This window comes from Rutilus rutilus (genome assembly GCF_951802725.1).
Source record: "Rutilus rutilus genome assembly, chromosome: 11".
NCBI classification, from domain to species: Eukaryota; Metazoa; Chordata; class Actinopteri; order Cypriniformes; family Leuciscidae; genus Rutilus; species Rutilus rutilus.
In genome coordinates this window covers 33,474,255-33,494,738 of record NC_140216.1, presented here as the reverse complement: position 1 = coordinate 33,494,738, position 20,484 = coordinate 33,474,255, and the positions used below count along the sequence as shown (strand labels likewise).

At 35.6% G+C, this 20,484-nt stretch overlaps 1 protein-coding gene across 1 annotated transcript in view; it reads right to left on the bottom strand.

The window, feature by feature from the left end:
* The window catches only part of stx1b (syntaxin 1B), a 42,719-nt gene that overhangs the window by 8,601 nt on the left and 13,634 nt on the right, over positions 1-20,484 (bottom strand). Inside the window, exons 2-4 of the mRNA XM_084422736.1 lie at positions 13,912-13,986; positions 10,365-10,464; positions 2,119-2,193 (exon numbers count right to left, since the gene is read on the bottom strand). Of these exons, the coding sequence (XP_084278862.1) occupies positions 2,119-2,193; positions 10,365-10,464; positions 13,912-13,986 (250 nt within the window). The remainder of the gene's footprint in view (positions 1-2,118; positions 2,194-10,364; positions 10,465-13,911; positions 13,987-20,484) is intronic.

Sequence of the window (20,484 nt, the reverse complement as noted above, 5' to 3'; positions counted from 1 at the left end):
GGAGACGATGGGATTCACACTCCATTCATTTCTAATGGAGCTGTGTGCACCGTGTGTCACTGGCTATATCAATGAAAGTGTAGATGAAGTTGCTATCAGAATGACCGTCACTGCTGGCTATACTTGCATGGAGAAGATTTAAAAGTTTCCAAAGTGATTATTCACATGGCATTTAGGGCTGGATTTCCAGATAACGTTGTCTCTTAGTAACTACGAAGACTCTAAAGGTATAACTTAACTAAAGGTATACTATTTCTAGGCGTGTTCGCCGAACTATACCTTAGGAGGTTGCTTAAAATATTCCTTCTTACGTGCGACGTTACCAAGTGCTGTCCGCGGCGGTGGTGCTAAATTGGTTAATATCAATGGCTCGAGAATCAATTATTCACTCATGCAGGGGCTGCTTCACTGCATTATGTGTGAGAAAGCGTTGTTCTTTATAAAAGAAGCACTTCAGAAATAGTTGAAATTGCATTTATCAGTACTCATGGGATCTAATCAATGAAAATAAATAATCCAAATTGCAAACTAAATCCAACCCTGGATATTTTATCTAATTTCGAAACGAGTGCGCAAACCCGCAGCCTCATGCCCAAACGTATCATGCCTCAACCCGCTGAATTTCGGGGCTCCGTCGAGTTTGTGTCGACAAAGTCGGACCAACAAGATCTAAAAGATCTAAATTTGCTGTCGTGATCAGGCGAAATTTCTTTTGAATTGCAATTGCATCTTCTGACATGGTAAAGTTTTCACAGATATAATAGTGCACATTATCCTCAATAAACAAGCTACAGTTAGTCCAAAATGCAGCCACTAGAGTTCTTACTAGATCAAGAAAATATGATCATATAACACCGATTTTAACATCACTACATTGGTTACCTATAAAGTCCCGTATTAATTACAAGGTATTGCTACTGACTTATAAAGCCCTAAACGGCCTAGCTCCAGTCTATTAAACGGATCTTCTATCGCCCTATAATCCATCGCGCTCTTTAAGATCACTAAATTCGAGGCTTTTGGTCATACCTAGGATATCCAGATCCACCAAAGGAGGGAGAGCATTTTCACATTTAGCTCCAAAACTCTGGAATAGCCTTCCTGATACTGTTCGTTGCTCAGACTTGCTCTCCCAGTTTAAAACTAGATTAAAGACGCATCTCTTCAGCCAGGCATTCATATAATATTTTTAATCTTACAGTTAAATCCGGCCTCTAGTTCATAAACGCCAGAGGAGAACTGGCCCCCGACTGAGCCTGGGTTCTCCCAAGGTTTTTTTTTCTCCATTAGGTCACCTGATGGAGTTTTTCGGTTCCTTGCCACTGTTGCCTTTGGCTTGCTCATTTGGGGATATTTTGGGGATATTTAATTTTATCAATCAATAAATTCCACTAGAAACAAACCTTGTTGTATTATTTTAATTTAATACTGTGAAGCTGCTTTGATACAATATGTATTGTGAAAAGCGCTATACAAATATACTTGACTTGACTTGACATACACAAAGCTGGCAGGATGCAGGTCATGTACCTCTGGTTGATCGACTGCCATTGAGAAGAATGAGAATGCTTACTGATACCCCTCTCCATGTATTAGGTAGTGGTGTAATAAAATAATTTTTTTTAATTTTTAATTACACACTCATATTGTCATTGAATAAGTTGCTGAAAAATATTATCTTGTTCTTGGCGTGGAGTGTAACTTTTTGTCTTTTCCTGCACGACTTCAGAAGGAGAACACTTCAAAAGAGATTAGTCCAAACTCCTACTTAAGAATTTTCTATTGCTTTAACTCCCTTTCCCTCAGGTGGCTGCCTTTTGAATCAAAGTTTGACTCCAAATTAGATTTGCCTACGTGAGCATGAAGATTTTAGGAGCTAAACTTTTAGGAGAAACTTCATGTATACTTGCAAATAGCTAAATAGCTGAAAACTCTTCTAATTTTCTCACGCTAAATTCGAAGAAGTCGAAGACCAGTGCAAGAATGTTCACCATCTCAAACTGATCTCAGATCTGTTTAATTGGTTTCAGTATTTTATATAATTGTGTGTTTTTTTCTAAAACAATCATACAGAAATATAAAAGTGCTAATAAAGTAAAAAAGTCTTTTTTTTTATACCTTTTAATTTAGAGCGCACTTTATTGGCTGTCTTCTTAATGTCAGCTGTGAGGTCCTCCAACTCCTGCTTGGTCTCTGCAGAATAAAAACACAAGGAAATACAAAAGAGAAGTTGTTTAAATGCATATAATGTTGAGTTAATAAGTTAATGAGCACTGGTTGCATTATGTGACAACATACTGCATTTAGATAGATAGACAGACAGATAGACTTTTTAATAGAATATATTTTAACAAAAAAGGTTTGTGCTTAATAAATGCACAAATAATTTTAGTTCAAGATGTATTCTATGAAAAGTTTTCTTATCTTACATAATTTATCCATTGGTTTTACTGGAGAACATGACCAAAATACAGATTAACAATCCTGATTTTTGTAGTGCAATGTCTATTAGTTTTTATGACTTTAACCTTTGAAAATATCTCAGGCCATATAAAGTTCTTGTTCTTTAAAGAGAAAAATGAGTGCTCTCTTGTTAAACGGTGGATGTGTGTACAGACTGCAGGCTGCAGTCATATGTTGATTGATAGTTACTGCAGTGCCATTCACTCCCTGGACACCACCTCAGCCTTTTCAACTCCCACCTACACACTCTCCTTTCCTCTGACTAATCCAATCCCTCGCTGCTTTCTCTCTTTTCTCCAGCCATGAGTTTGATGACCATGACATTTCTTCCTCTACGAGTATTAATGCCAATATCAATTTATCATCAGGGATTATTTGTGCATTTTATTAAGAGGGATAAAGCACTTGCAAATTCATACTGAAATATTTATCATAATTAACACATTTATTAGACCACGTCATAATAAAGAGAAAACACAACTATTGTAGGAATCTGTCAAAAACCTGTTTAAAAACGTAACATTTTATTGTCATTTATTATGCAAATAACAACAGGGTTTCCGCGGATCCTTAAAAAGTCTTAAATTAGATTTTTTTTATTTAAGGCCATAAAAAGTCTTATTTTTTACTTATGAAAGGTCTTACATTTTCGATGGCAATTTGACTTAGACATATCTAAATGTTTTATTTAATTAGTGTACTTTTTTATTTATTCTTTCTTTGTGGATTTGCTTGTTCACGTGACATTTCGCGTCACATTCGCGGCAGCATTACGTCTGTCTCCTGCACGCGAAACAGGAGGAGAGGAGAAGCAAGCTGATAAATATCAGTTCAATTGTAAGTTCATTCTTTATGTGCCTAGTGGAGTGCGATGTGTATTGTCTATTATGATATTGTAATCATTGTTTTAACGATGTACGAGGCACTGTGAGCTGACACCGCATTTGTCTCTGCTTTCACTGCGTGATGTGTCATTGCAGTTATAGGTATGTCCCCAAATGAGTTTTGTCTTATATTTATATCATATTATGTTGTTATCATACAATACCACATCAGCAAGAGTGCCATTTTCCCATGCACAATTGCAAATGTGATATTTATGTTGTATAACAGTTAAATGAACAATAAATTAACATTGTGAGTCACATTTCATAAATAATATTGTCAATATTGTTTGTTTTCCCTTTATTTCGCAGACGAGAATTTCAGAATGAAACCGTATCAGAGTCTCAGTGCAACAGACAGCGATGGTTTTTTGACTGAAATCCCCGTTTTGAACGAATCAATATAATGATTCAATGAACAATCACTTGCTTCTTTCCCGAATGAAGTTTGAATAAATCGGCTGAAATGAATGACTCCCTTTTTAGTTAGCGGTTTTATTTTCACATTTAAAGTACCCTTTAATTAAAATGTTAAAATTAGAAATCAGTTCATATTTAAATATTGAATTAAAAAAACAAACAATCTAATAGCTTTATTTATGCAATTGTAAATGCAGTGTAAATATATTGATGCCGCTTCTGTGTCACTTCTGCACTGCAAAGATGGATTTTGATTTAATGAATTAGTTTGACTGGTAACAGTGGTATTGTGTTATTATTCTAATAGAATTTAATTTGAATGTTAGAATTTGACATAAAAGGTGATGCATACATCTACAAATGTCCATATATGCCCCGGAAATCAATTTAATGTGGCAAATATTACCCCTTAATAAAAAATGTTAATTTCTGTCACTGCTGTGAACTGACCACTGCATAGAATATGAAAAATATGAATATCTTCATGAATCAGCTGTCAACAACAGGCCTAAACCAGCCATGGCACCAAGCACAAAAACACAATCAGTAAAATATTATCTAATTATTATCAAAAGTTTGAAAATATCGAGACACATTTTTTTAGATTTCTTCATTTAGATTTCTTCGGGTCTTAAAAGGTTTTTGATTTTATGTCTTGACTTAAACTTGACTTTAAAAAGTCTGCAGAGACCCTGAACAAACTGAAACAACTAAATAGCCTTTATTCACACATAATAACCAAAAAACTTAATATTTTGTATGGCGTCCTTTGGCCTTGGTAACAGCTTGCATTCTTGCTGGCATTGTTTTTATGTACAGTACTTTTCCACAGTCTCTGTTGTTATTAACTTCCAAATAGTTTCTAGTTGTTCCCAAATACTTGATTTTGAAGAAACTTTTGTGCGATCTATCGTTGAATCCACTAAATCCCAAATTTGTTCAATAGGATTCAAGTCCGGACTTTGACTTGGCCAACTGTGACTAAAGAGACAACACATACTGGTGGATTAACCACCAATAAATCTAATTGGTCTAATAAATTTGCTAATGTGCAAGTCTCAAATCTTTGTATTTAAATATGTACTTCTGTGTTTTGCATAACATATATACATAGTTCAGTCGTGACTCTAACCAAGCGCTGATTTGTTCCTATAACACTGTGGCATTAGCCAACCAGACGTACTTCCTAATCCACATGATGCTGTGTGATTATGAAAACTTCTGTTTACCCCTCCTCCTCCCAAGTGCCACCTGTAGAGATCTGCTATGGGGGTTTTAATGTATTCTTGCAGCAGCATGTCCTTACGTACTTACGTTTCTTAGCAGCAGCGTAGCAGATTTCGTCTGCCAAAATTAAGAATATGTACATTTCATGCCCCATGCCAATAAATGCTGGTTAAATAATTCACTCCATGTGTTGTCAAGATTGAAATACACTTACACAACTTATTACTAAATAGGGTTTTAATAAGCTGGGTCGAGAATTTATAGAAGCCTCACACTTCAAATCCCTCAGCGTTTCCTCCTGGCCATCAATATTGTGGCTCCTGCTGATCACTTTCAGGGGATCGACGGTGGGCGGCGGGTGGAAGAAGGGTGATAAATTATACGTCTATACGTTGTGAACAGTAACTCATTGATTGGTGTTTCATAGTAAATACGGGTGATTCTTCAATTAGGGGAACTTTTCTGTTCCCAAGGATGATTGCTTTTTTAGCTTTTAAAGGAGAGATCATAATGTCTTTAAACTTTTTAATTGTGTGTCCTTAATTACTTTTCCCTCATTTTTAGGAGTGTTGAAAGGTTAAATTTGCCAGAACTGATCTATTTGACTCAATTTATTATCTCTTTAGTTAAGTTAATTGATGGTTAGCTTTCAGCAATTGGGTATTATTTTGATTGGCATGTTGGATTGACAAAATTCAGTATGCCGGAACTTATTTGAAAAAAATATATGAAATATATATATGTTCATAAACACTTATAATAAGGTGTACCGTAGTGATTCAGGATAAGACAAAAACACGGTTTGGAAAATGGATTCATGATGTACTCGCTCATTATATAAATTTTGAACACAAAAAAGTTACATAGTGCAGCTAAGCTTAAAAAAAAAAAAAACATGACAAACAAAACAGTGTAAAAAAGCGCTTAAAAAGCAATGCTGTGCTGTAAAACAAATGATCTGTTTAGTCACTCGTGTCCGTTAAAGTGCTGTAGTCAGGGTGTGGCCAGTTCCCCTGTTCATCGATTTAACAAAAGTGTAATGTATCTCCTGTCACTGAGTTCGCATCACAATATTTGCACACCGCTACACCATTGTTGTCCTTACAGACAGCTAAATGCAGTCCTGCTCTTTCCTGTTCTAAACAAGCCATTGTCTCATGTCAGCTTTTTTTTCTTTTTCTTTTTTTTTTTTCTCATGTGGTCAAGAGATCGATTTGACCGACGAGAATGTTTCTTGTCACACCTACTGTTTAACATGACATCTAACCAGCACTTTAATAGATCTTGAATGTGATTTTATTTATATCGGTAAGCAGTCGCCACAAAATTGCTAAATCAGGCCTGATGCAGAAGCATGAGATTTAGGATATCTGCAAAATTTTTATTCATACAGTTCTACAAAATCTACCCCTGCATGTGTGTTTATTAAATATTTTTCACAAATTCTCAGAATTCTGCAGATTTTTTTTCTTCTCAAAATCTCTACAGGTCTATTAATGACTGACTTTAATGATCTTTTATCAGCTAATGTTTATCTAATATGAATTTACTAGTCATTTATGATAGATAGATAAACTACATGAACCTGAATTCTTTGTAGCATATGGTGTTTGTTGATGTCTACTTTAAAGAAAAAAAGATTATGTAATTTCAGCAGGGTTTTTTTATTTTATTATTATTTTTAGCCACATATTACCGCCTACTGCAAAATGCATTTAGCAAAACATTCCAACAAATAAGTGAGCACTTATAGCAATGCTTTTATGTTTGTTTCAGAATACTGATCATCCAACAAAATCCATCCTGAACACAAAAAGTTCTCAACCCACAAGGATTGGCAGTATAGAAAAGCTAACCGTCCAATTTATCATCACCCCTCAGCTAAGTAAACTACGCACAACTCATTTTTACTTGCTAACGTCACTCACCTGCAGGGCAACATGGAGAACTTTTAGGGGCAGGAGTTCATTATGTGCTATTATTCTGATGGCTAACTTAGTCATTTAAGCTGATTGGGTGAATTGATGAGCTAGGGCAAAGAGGTAACCATTAGTCACCCGTAGAGCCAACAGAGGTTAACATTTTTGCTCAAGGTCACAATTGCTGAATTTAAAAGAGAGGGATTCGCTCATCTTTTAGCAAGCTGGCTTTTTTTTTTTTTTGCACATTTAGCTTTGTACAGTAGCACATACACAAAAATGTAATGTAAAAGTAGGTGACCTCAGTAAAAGGATAATAAAAAATCCATGAAATGCTTTGGTTTTGTGGTGGGGGGTGTATTAATGGAGAACTTGGGCTGCTAACATAGAAGTTGTGGATTAGCTTCTGGAAGCACTGACCCAAAAAAAAATTCTGAGATCACAATAACCCTGTATTACTGAGGGTGAGGGGGATGGTATTACAGTCTTGGTTAAAGATCTAAGTACACAAACGTTAGCTTGATCCCAATGAACTTGCCAGTGACTGAGATCATATTCCTGCCATTATATTCTGAGTAGGATATTTAGTTAAATGAAAAATAACAGTGTCTGTTTTTTCATTTTTTGTATGTCTTCTTGTGACTGAATTCAAAGGCTTCTGCTGCCCAAAGAGAAATGGGCATTAGGCCTTGAATTCTTCTATACTGCACATGTTATGCAGTATGTATAACATTACAAGCTCAACAGCTTACAAAAACACACACAACACTACTGAAACTGAAGGAGAATAATGCAAGGAAAACAACTTAAGTTTGACATTTAAAGCCATAAATGGCAATCTTATCATGTCATATACTCATTCTCAAGTCATTTTCCCTGTATAATTTACCGAACAACTCAAAAGTCGTTCTTAAGCAGAATGTCTGAACATCCTTTTCCATAAATAACAGGAGATGGTGATTTACACAGCCAAAAAGGAGAAAAAACAGTATAATACGACTACTTAAATTATTCCTTTTGGTCATTTTTGGAACATGGCAGTATAAATCGCCATCTACTTATGTATGAAAAAGTCTTCCTAACATCTTGGAACGACGTGAGCGTGAGTAAATAATGACAACATTTTCATTTTGGGTGCACTATTCCTTTAAGAATTAGTTTATTAAATATGTTCTCCACCTCTCCTCAGGTTTCCGGTTCACACTGACACAGATATCGAGACAGACACTCAACTTCCACAGGTTCTCTTCATCCTTCATGCAGCATGGTGAAAACAGACAAGGGGGGAAAGCAAAAGAAAAGAGAACAGGAAAAAAAGAAAGAAAATAATATTCTTATACATGCATGCAACAACTTAACAGAAACAAAGAAAACATGCATTGAAATCAAAGCGAATCACATGCAGTTAAATGTAAGAAACTGAACCAAAACGGTCAGACACAGTGAGACGTCATCTATTAAAGATTCATCTATAGCAGCTGAGTCATTCATAGGCTGTGGATTTTCTTGGATCTAAGCCAGGCAGCTTCAGAGGGCACTCTGGGTTTTGGGTTCAGTGCGTTCAATAAGATGTATCAATGGCATTTGTGGCATAAAGTCAGATACAACAAAATAGTTTAGAAAAATGTGTAGTTACAGTAAAGCACTAACAATGGAAGTAAACAGAGGCAGGTAATACATGCTAAAATATAGCCATAAGCATAGTATAGCCACAATACTTCCATATTAAAACAGGTTAACATGAGACTAATATAATAGAATTCTTATAACATGTTTTGTGTGGTTATTTACAATATTAAACAGTTCTGGTCCTTGAATTTGATTGGCTGAGCAGCGTTCCAAGAGTCACTGAATCATTCACTCAAATGATTTGTTTAAAAACACTTAATTCAATCAGAAATGTTTTTGGGTGATTCATTAAATCATTTACTCCAATGATTTGTTTAAAAAACTAAAGCTAAAATTTACTTCCATTTTAAATGGTACATGTCCAAAAAATTTTTAAATGTGGAATGACTATGGCCCTTTTTTGTAAGCGAATAAACTTAAATTTTAATAAATTTAACTTGCCCTGAAACTGATGTTTGATTACTATTTTAAGGTGAAGTATGTATTTTCGGCAGCACTAGCGCCACCAATAGGAATTGCAAAAAATAATGACTTTCACTCGCTTTTCAGAAAAAATAGCCTATGAATAAGGATACTTATGGTTGTCTCTGCTTATTAAATGGGGTAAAAGTACACACAAAAATACATAGTTCACCTTTAAAAACTGTCTATTTGCTATTTAATGTTAATTTAGAAGCAATATTTGAGTACCTGTAAAATAACAGATTCCACAAAAGCATTTCTTCATTAAATAACGTTGTAACCGCACTGACTTTGGAAACAGTTGGCTTACTGCACATTTACTAAAGAGCTGCTCTGTCAGAATGACCTCACACATTAGTCACAGACAGTACTGGAACGACTCAAACACTCATAGACATTTGCCGTAATTGAAGATTGTTGCTGGGGAAAGATGAGGTGAGCAGGATTTTTTAGAAACATTTGTGGACTCGGAGCTGAAGAAACAGCCTCTATAGATGCAGTGTGGGCTGGTGCACTATGAGGTGTGTGGGTTGGGTCTAACAAACACTTGGAGCGATGTGGCGACTCTTTTGTAGAGTGGGTGGCGCAAATGCAAGGTATTGGAGAAAGGCTTGAATAGGCTCACCAATGAGCTCATATATCTTACCACACAACTGCAGTCAAGTCATGGAGCTGGTGCTTTCCAAAAAGTGATAAATACTTTATCGAATTTGCACCCCTCAAACCTTCCTGCATTGTGACCGAATATGCATGTTTGATCATTTTTTAGAGGTTGTACATATGTTAAAGGGACAGTTCCCCAATTTTTTTTTATTATGTCATCATTTACTCACCTTCTGTACATAAAAGTTTAAATGTGACTTTAAATTCCCAGGTAAAATTTTTGAATATAACATATTTTATGCAATGAACATGAGTAAATGATTCATTTTTGGGCGAACGATCCTTTTAAGGGCGAGCAGTATAGTAGACAATGCAAATAATATATACAGTTCATCACTTTTAATGTTGAAAACGTGGGTGGAGTTAAAAGCTAATGTAAAAATGTGTCATGTTGCCCTGAGATGTAGATATGCATTTACAAACATGTGTCAGTGTGTTAGGTTTATGTTTGTATGCGCGAATGGATAGATCCTAGAGGGAGATATGGGGGAGGTAATACAATAAATGTGCACTTTTTTTTTTTTTTGTATGCCTGAACGTCTCACTGATGAAGTGTCACATACATGTTCATGTTAGTGATCTGAAAAACAACCATATTCTAGATCATAAAAAAAAAAAATCATTTTTAAACCACATTGAAATGAATGTGAAAGCGTTTACGCTGCGTCAAAACTGTGCGCTGATGGGTGGAACTCACTTTCATCAGGGTTGGGTGCTGCTAGGATGGCACTGTGCTGCTTCTTGACCTGTTCTACATCCTCTGACAGCTTTTCAATACAGCCACGGATCTCCTCAACCTGTCAAGAGAACATGCGTTAAATAATGCTCATAATCCATATAGTGACATTTGCAAATTATATGAAAGAGGACTAAATCTGAATGACTACTTGCATATTGTGAAACTCTGTGTAAAAAAAAAGATTAAAAAAAAAGAGAAAGTAATTGGCTAATTAGCTTGAATAACATGGAGCAAATTAATATTTGTATTTATTCATAATAAAAATAATAATGTATATTTATAATATAATTATATATTTAGATTATATATTTATAAAAAATGAAACATTTTTACATTTTCATCATATTTCTATATCCCATATTACAGATACCATATTATTTCATGTCACATTAAATGTTAGCTTAGCTGTAGAAATTTATTTGCGATCAATGTTCATAATTTGGAAGAAAGCATGCAGGAACTAAACTGATTTAAGGTGTGAACTGCATAAAAATGAATTACTATGCTTCCTTATGTTCAAGTAGCCTAATAAAGAACAGTATGGGAAAAAATGCCAAGAGACTTTTTTGTTTTGTTTTATTTCTTAGATTTAATCATTTTGAATCTACTAGCAGTATTGGCCAAAAGTGATGTCCGGCCAAGGAAAATTGACATCCTCACCCTTTATTCTTTTTTTTTTCTTCAAATATTATTCATACTGGCATGACGAATCCGATTCTGACTTGTGATGCAGCCTGAATCATAATCACACCGTGTTCGTTCGTTGGCCAGAGGAGAACTGGCCCCTCGACTGAGGCTGGTTTCTCCCAAGGCTTTTTTCTCCATTCTGTCACATGATGGAGTTTGGGTTCCTTGCCACTGTCGCCTCTGGCTTGCTTAGTTGGGGACACTTAATATTCAACAATATAGATAAAATGAACTAATTTAATAATTGATGATCTTTACAACGGAACTGAATCAACACTGAACTGACTTCAACAACAGCGAAATGCATAATTTTCCTGTTATCACTGTAAAGCTGCTTTAAAACAATCTGTATCATATAAAGTGCTATAGAAATGAAAGTGACTTGCCTTGACTTGATCATTAAATAAATAAAAGATTTTGTAAGCGTAGTTGTGCTTGTATTAAACTTTTGTTTGTGATAACGCAATAAAATAAGCCAAATTGTTCGGACATAATTTTTGACCTGGCTGTCATACAAAGAAATGATGAACACATGCAAAAACAAGAGAGAACCAACTCAATATTAGTAACTGAGTCTGTTGTAGTCAATGTATGCTTTATCTGGTGAGCTTTTTGTTTTTCTATGCATTTTCTTCTATGCATAGTAAAATAAAACCTGTAGCTGTAGTGTGCTTCTTCTTTTCTTTTTTTTTGCCAAATAATTTTGTCAGATAAATAACTTAACCAAGTTTAGTGTTTTGTTATTCCAGCATATTTAAAATCTAAAAATATTTTCCTTATATTTAAATAGTTCAATCAAACTTGTAGTGTCAGAAACAAATATCCCCTCCGTACATCACTTTTGGCCACTACTGTAGATTGTTTTCATTACAAATTATATTACCAAAATTACAGTTTAAGAAGTTAAAGGCTGAAATACACTACACAACTTTTTTTTGCCCTGATTTACAGTCTGGACGAGTCAACGCTAGTTGCTGAAAGACAGGGCAAATCTGCAGATTTTGTGCAGTCGGATCACGAAGTGTATGATGGGCATTTGGGCACAGACAACTTTTTTTTTTTTTTTTTGGCTTCAGACTATGATGCCATCCAGTCAGAGGATAGGATATCAAACATTTAATATTTTGAGCCGATTTTAAAACACATTGTTTTCATCTTCTGTCAATGAGATGCGTGTTTCTGTGTGAGTTTGTTGTGTTTGGAATGACTTGAAAGTCCGGTAGTATTTGACATGTATTTACTTTAATGATGCCCAGGTTTTCTCTGTAACCATTTATAAAGTCAGCAAATGTATGATGCGTAGTGTTTTAAAATCTGCTCAGATTTTTTAAATCAAGTAGTGTGTTCTGGGCCGGATTTACCTCATATCGTGACATAGGCCCAAGGTCTGAAATCTTGTATGCTGCTTTTAAGGAATTGAAAAAAAAACTTACTTTTTAAATAATTAAACACTATTGTCGAAGTTGATATTGTGGATTTATATGATCATATACTTGTGCATGTGCCATTATATTTACATTTTACCAAAATCAAGCTCAAATAAAATTGACTAGTGAATGTGGTGTTTTTGTCCTTTATTAGAACGGCCTTCTGAGACAGTAAGGTCATCGCATTACGTTTTCATCAACTTACAGGTTATAGCGTTTACTGTAGCTATGTGGGCGCTCAGCTTTTTTTCTATTTGGCCAAAATCTCGTTTTAAAAGATGAAGTGCTACGCACAGGCTATTTAAGGCAGTATTGGCTATGACTCGATGACAAAAAAACAAACACTAAGACACTCTTCTCTGCTCCTCAAATACATAAAACTAGCCTTTATATATAGGGCCAGATTTACTAACAGCTCGCACCAGCACAAATCCTCTTTTGGCGTTTAAAAACTACTGTCAGGACAGGGTTATTTTTGCGGCTGACCTTATTGCATATGCATTTGTACGAGTTTCCCTTTCAGACACAAGATTTATGGGAGGAGAGTATTTAAATGAATCACGCAAGGTGATTTACTATGGTTTGCGCTGGTCAATTTACTGGTATTTGGGGCATTATTTACCGCCCAAAAAAGCATGTTAAACCAGACGCTAATTTGCGCTGCTCTTGGTAGATTGCGTTGGTCATTATGGAAATGATCCGGCTGCGTCTTTGTGCTTTCATTTGCACGTCGTCAGTAGATCACGCACAGAACTTTCCTCTCCCATCTGCACTTTTATGGAATTGTGCTCTCATGCTAATTTGCCCTGTTTAGTAAATCTGGCCCATAGTGTTTGTTGAGAAAATGCTGTACTTGTTCAAACAACTTCCACTGCAAACGACCTGAGGCGGGGTGTAGTTACGTGGTTTTACCAACAGTTTGAAGAGCCAATGAAGTTACGACGTTTAGTCACAAGCTCTTTTTAATCCTTTTCATTGGTTAAAAATTTGCAAAACCCACAGACAGATGTAAAGGGTGACCAATAGTAATACATTTATGAAAAAAAGAATAATAAAATGTCGAAATATGGAGACACGAGGTTTCTGGCCAATAGTGACGATAAAGATTTATTCATTTATGAAGTAATTGTATTACAGAATTTTAGCATTAGAGGGAAATGATGATATTAATTATTTAAAAATATACATATTGTTTCTCCTGTAATCAGCTTTAAGTTGAAATCGAATATTTACATGAATCTCAGAATGTTTTAGTAATTGGTTTGTCTCTCTTTTGCATTAATGACAGCAGCACTCAGATTGATATGAACAAAACCTGATGAGCAAATCAAATCAGCTACATCTGCATAAATCATAACTGGATATGATATTTGCCTAAAGATGAAGTTTACCTGTTCAAAAAATTCATCCATAAAGTGGTCTCGGTCGACATGAACGACTTCCTCATCGTCGTCACTGTCCTTAGCCTGCGAGGAAAACAAAAACAGCACTTAGAATATTTTAATAATCTCAATCCAAGAAAAATCATTTCTTTAGTAGTTTTTATAATGTTGGGCAATAACTTGGACAAGCACGGAGTGAAAATAAAATGAAATGTTGGGCAACATACCTCTACAGTAAATGGTATGTAAATAGGAAAAGTGTATTACTATAAAATTATTTAACATTTACTTGGATTAGTTTAGCTGATGCTTTTACCCAAAGCGACTTACAAAGGAGGAATACAACAATAGCGATTCATCTTAAAGAGACAGTTGCTCAAAAAAGAGCGATCACCAGTATTAATCAGCACTTCTTCCATCAATGCAGAATAATCATTTGCTGCTGGTTTTGGTGACTTCACTCAATATCTCATTCTCAACCAAGAACACAGTGATGAGTTAATGGCCCATATACACAAAAGAGCAACCGTATTCAACACATCCAGCGGCTTCTCCGTTTCTCATATAGAATAAAGTAGGGCAGCCTAATAAACCAATGCAAATCACATGTTTCCAGATGAGCACACGGTGTCACATTTAAAAGATTGTTTGATTGTGTTCACATATTGGTTTGAGAATTGGGGATAGCTGGAGGGTGATCTCAGATTAGCTGTACGACCAATCCACACTGAGTGGAATAGGACGTGTTCTCCTGTGTGTGTGTGTGTGTAGCCATAAAGACCATCCCCCGTCCCAACCGCTGCACCTTTACTGGGAACTAATAGCTCTTCATTTCAAGCACGCCGCTTCGCACCCGATGAAACGGCTATGTCCAAAGAGAAAACATAGATTATAATGACAGTCAGGAGGGTGAGCTGGAATATTGTTTACTGGAACACGATTTGGAATTTCATGGGCACTCGTTAATATTTAGCGGTTAATCATTAATATTTACAAAGCAGTTCTTGGACAAATGTGTGACATTGTTGCCAATGAAACTAATACAGCGTTTATGAGGATTTTGAGCAATTGTCATCACCACAGGCAGGCTCTTAATATATTTTTTAACTGTAATAAACTTGAACGGAGAGCAGATATTATATTCATGCAGATGAAAGAGACAGGGCATGTTTATATTAAAATTGAATAATTAATTCTAAATAACTAAGTAATGCAGTTATTGAAAACAACATATTGAAACAGGTTTCCCAAAAACTTGCTATTCTTAGAAGAAATTATTAATTTCCATTGGAGAGTTTTATGAGGGCTGCATGGAGCTCTAACTCTCTGCCGAAGTGACATTTTCTGATCATATTTGTTTTAAGCTTCGGAGACTTTCAAATGTTTCAACTTGTGCGGTTAAAACTGTACGTGACAATCCAACTTGATATGATGTATTCCAATCAAAACTATAAACGCGAAGTAAAAAAACGACTGTCTTTGTCTAATGTCATCTTAAGCACCTATTATGTCTATAAAAGTTACCGCAGTTATAAATAAAGTAGTCAAACATTTTTATTTATTTATTCTGTTTAACACTGTAGCTTTGGGCAGACCATAAAGTGTTCCTTTTAAAAGTAATAGATATGTAGTATATGGATAAATGGCATTATTCCTCCATTACACTATGGGCAAAAAATGGAGGGTGAATGTTTGTGCTCTGGCGCGATATAATAATATATAATATATTATATTTGAATAGAAAAAATAAAATAGCTGCTATAAAAGCCAATGAGGTGGGTGGGCAAAAAGGTTCAATTTGTATTCTGGTGCTGAATTGGTTGACATAAATTTACAAGAATACATTTAGGTGATTGATAACTGGCTATTTCTTGAGCTGAATGTTTTTAATCTTAGATTTGTCTACAGTATATAGAGCTATGCAAGACATAACTGTCTGCCTGTCGGGTGATTGATGCATCAGCCTGTCTATCTCCAGCTAGCATCATTTAATTCATGCAGAGGCTATTTTCGCTCTCCCGTCATCAGATAATGGCAATAAAGTCCCTTCCCCCATGAGCAAAGGTGAAATGTCTGATGCTTTTAGCTTACTGACAATTGCATAGTCAACATTTTAGCTAGCCGTTTCTGGTTTAGCTACCAGATTCTATGCATTTCCCTGTGACGAGGATTGCATGTCAAAGCACAATGAAATAGTAACAGAAAGCGACCTGTGTGTTGTCTCATCAGCCGTGCTAATGTTTACTCGCCTGCTTCTCCCCTTATCTGGCCGCTCCCTTCCCGAGCCCTGCCCTCCCTGCCCCCTCAGCATCTGCTTTCACGGGGAGTGGCTTTGTGGTCCCCTGCGCTGTATGTCTACGGTACCGCAATATCAGTCGCTAATGACCTTCACAAAAAAATTCTATAGCAACAGATTTCAGGAGGAGAAGGAGGAGAGGTGGATTTCTGAATTTAAGTGCTGAGTTGTGCCACCGAAGCCTCCTACCAGTGTGGTTAGTGTGTGGGTGATGATGGAAGATTCTGCACATGTTGTTGCCTTTTTTTGGGGAAGACACATTCTGTGTCTACAAAGCTGGAGAGCACAGATAAGGTCAGGGGGAAGAGTTTGGAGACAATAAATCTCCTACGATGTTAGACAAGGGTCACAGTTGGACAGCAATAAACAATTCATATCTGCTTTCATCCCTTTTGTTGTTGAGGGACAAGAAGGGATTCTCTGCTAAAACAAGGTTAGACATTTTAGAGAATTGTTTTAGAGATTTATTTGGTACTACCTCAAAATATATTAGCCTGGAAATGGAGATTTATACTGGCTTGAAATTAAGTAGCACAAGATGTCATTATTAGTCATCAAACAACAGAATACAAAATTTTTTGAGGTTTATCTAGATTTTATAAGAAATATATATTTATCTTACTTATCTATATATTTAAAATGTATTTTATTCTCGGGATGGCAAAGCGGAATCAGCTGCCATTACTCTGATCTTCAGTGTCACATGATCCTCCAGAAATCATCCTAATATGCTGATTGGCTGCTCAAGAAACATTTCTGATTATTGTCAATGTTAATAAACAGTTGTGCTGCTTAATATTTTTGTGGAAAACTTTTCAGGATTCTTTGGCTGAAATGAAATGTTTTCTCTGCACTTTTGACAAATTTAATGCATTCTTGCTTAATAAAAGTACAGATTTCTTTCAAAAAAAGCATACTGACCCTTTTGAACGATAGTGTATATATTAATGTAAATTTATATTTTGATATTTTTAGCGGTGAGCTACAGTGCAATGCATAAGTTAATACACCCATGCTAAAGTTGACTAAAAAGAGGAATAGAAAATCATATTTTGAGAGCAATGCAAATCAAACTAGCTTTTAGGCTAACTGAAATAAAACCATGCCAATCTCTAGGTATGGTGAAGGCTATATGATGATGTGGGGCTATTTTAATTCCAAAGGCCAAGGGAACTTTATCAGGATGCATAGTATCCTGGATCCATGAAGTAACTGGCCTTTAAAAATAAAAATCTGCCTGCCTCTATGGGAATTTAACATAGGGGTGTACTAACTTATGCACCATGTATTTTAAGGAAGAACATTTATTTATTTACGATACATTATTCATTCACAAAGAAAATTGGTGTCCTTAAAGGTTGGATTTTTCCTAATTTTTTTAATTAAGGCATTAAGTTCAATTTCCAAAATATGATTTTTTATTCCTCTTTTTAGTCAACTTTAGCATGGGTGTATTAACTTATGCATTGCACTGTATATAGTTAGCGTGCTGACAGCAGGCTGTTGCATTTGGCCATTTTATTGCATCTCATGCTGTTTGTGGGGCGTTTCACAACTTAAAATAGTCCAGCTTTTAAAAACACATCTGTAGATGAAATGCATTCTGCTAGTTGTCTAGCTGTTTTTGCACAGAAGACAGAGAGTCATATCGGGGTCATGTGAACACAAAACCTACCTTCCTTAAGGCAGATTATCTGTACATTTCTGAATTTTATCCAAAGCGACTTGCAATGCATTCAGGGTATTCATTTGACCATTTCTTACAAAAAAATAAATAAAAATCCTTTATGGTTCAATGTAGGTATAGGAAATTTTTACATTTCCTTCTCTGCAATCCAAATATATATTAAATATAGATATATATAACCCTGATAGTGTTTTTTTTTTCACATATATTGGCTTTTCTTTTTAAAAAGAGCACCACTGTATGCTTGGGGATATGTCACATCTACTCATTGCCAGCCTTATGACAGATCCTCTGCAAAACTACAGCATAAGCAACCCAAGGTCATTATAGTCTATTTGGGTACACAGCAAATGTCTGAGATTTGTTTTAAGCAAGGGATATTATACAATCAGAGGGCCATTATCGCAAAATAAACCCAGACAGGGTGTTCAGGATCTGGTCTTGTACCACCCTGAGAGCGTCTGTTTTGCCAATGACCGTCCATGACTGTACATTACCCTGCTTGTTACACGGCTACTTAAAAAAATAAATACATGGACATTATTAAATTATTTTAATCTTATACTTGTACAGGCCACAGGGAGACAAAACCTAAGCACAGCTGTGAGGGGAAACTGTATTTTATGACCATTTTATTTGGATTATCTTGATATTTTCAATGAAAGACGTCATAACTTTAACAAACACAATAAATTAAGACTATGTCTGACCTGAAGTTTATTATTTATAAACCAATCAGAACAGATCTGCAGCCCACCAGTTAAGAACCACCTTAATACAGTGTACACGCTAAATAAGGGCAAAAGATACGTATGAAAATGCCGAACATAAGTACCTGCTATGGCTTAAGAAGAAAACATTTATGAAAAGTAAGGAGGATTATGTTGCATGATGAGCATGCTCTAACATCATCTGTCTATCATTGGAGAGATGTGGCTAATAAAATGCTGATGATTCAGCACATGGAGACAAAGTATGCAGACACACTTCTGTACATGACTCATTTGGAATATCATGTCTAATATATCAATGTCTAAAGCCCAAAGTATACTTCAGCCCTCCGCATTCTGTAATGGTCTGAGCACGGTCCCTGTGACGTAATTTTCGTAATTAATTTTCGTCATCACGAGGGTTCGTGGAGGTCCAAATAAAGTATACTTTGAAAGACTTGTGCACTCAACTGAGTTGAACACGGAAAATGAAGTATACCTTTAGCGCTTTATTTTACAGTCCTGTTCCACATGTACATACTATGTACTTATTATAGCAATTACAACAACAAATATCCCTAAACCTAACCTTAACCCATGTAGTTGCATTATATTACCAGTACTTTCTTGGGTAACTACACTGTAAGTACACGTACTGTAAAATAAAGTGTAACCGCAGTCCAATTTAGAATAACTAATGTGAGTTAGTTGACATGTAGTTGCAAAGTTATAGTTAGTAGAATGTCTAAAGTGGACCACTGAAATAAAGTGTTACCAGAAATTGTTCTTCAATTAATTATACTGGTCTATAATTATACTTCTTAATTTTAGCCATCAAGAGTCCCATTGTCAACCAGCTTCAAACAAGACAAGCTTGCATTGGGACAAGAAGTAAAAAAGCATTCAAAACTCAACATATGCTGCTCGTTCCAGATACATTTAACATTTGTAAAAATCGACATTTTCACTTATTTTGTAGGGCTTATACTATTATGATTTCTGAATCAGATCGTGAGAAATCCCAGTGGCACCCTGTTGCCCTATTTCACCATGAACCTCAGGAGGTAGTTAGCTCAGGTAATTGACTCACCTACATAGAAAGTCTGAGATGGATAACGTACATTTATGCATTTGGCAGATGCTTTTATCAAAAGTGGCTTACAATACATTTAGGGTTCACGCCTTCCTCGGGAATCGAGCCCGTGATCTTGATATTGCCAGAGTCATGCACTACTACCAGAGCAACAGGAACTTAGTCCGAGTATATGAATCCAGCTCCTACCCTGATATTTACCTTTAAATTATGCAGGGCCTCCCTTTCAAGCTGTCAAGATAAAATGAAATATGTTGACTTTGTTGTCACTAATATTTACCATCTTGCTGAACTGATTTTGCTAGACTGCATCTAGAACGTTACTTTAGTGGGCCAGAATTTATATCCCACCTAGTGTACAATTACCAAAAATGAAACAAATATAGTGAAATATTCACATTTTCGGACTTGCTGGTTTTAATGGTATATTTTGCAAACCAGCTGTACCATAACTAGACAGGAAGCCATTTTGTTTTAGTTGTTTTATTGGCGGTGTTAAAGACTGGTGGGTGGTGTGCAGCAGGGAGGACATGACATTGTCCCTGCAATAAAACTGTCCTCACAATATACTGCAGGCATAGTCGTACCCACGCAGTGATTGGAATACAAACACGCATACAAACACGATTTGGCCATTTATGCCCTATTGGTACATGTGTGCATTGTTTTTATATGTCACCAAGTATCTTATTTTTGCTCTTAATAATTGACTTGCTCAATATACTGCATGAAAATAATATAAAAGCTTCAACAATGATATAAAAGTTTCACACTCCCAAAAGCTTAAATATGAGGT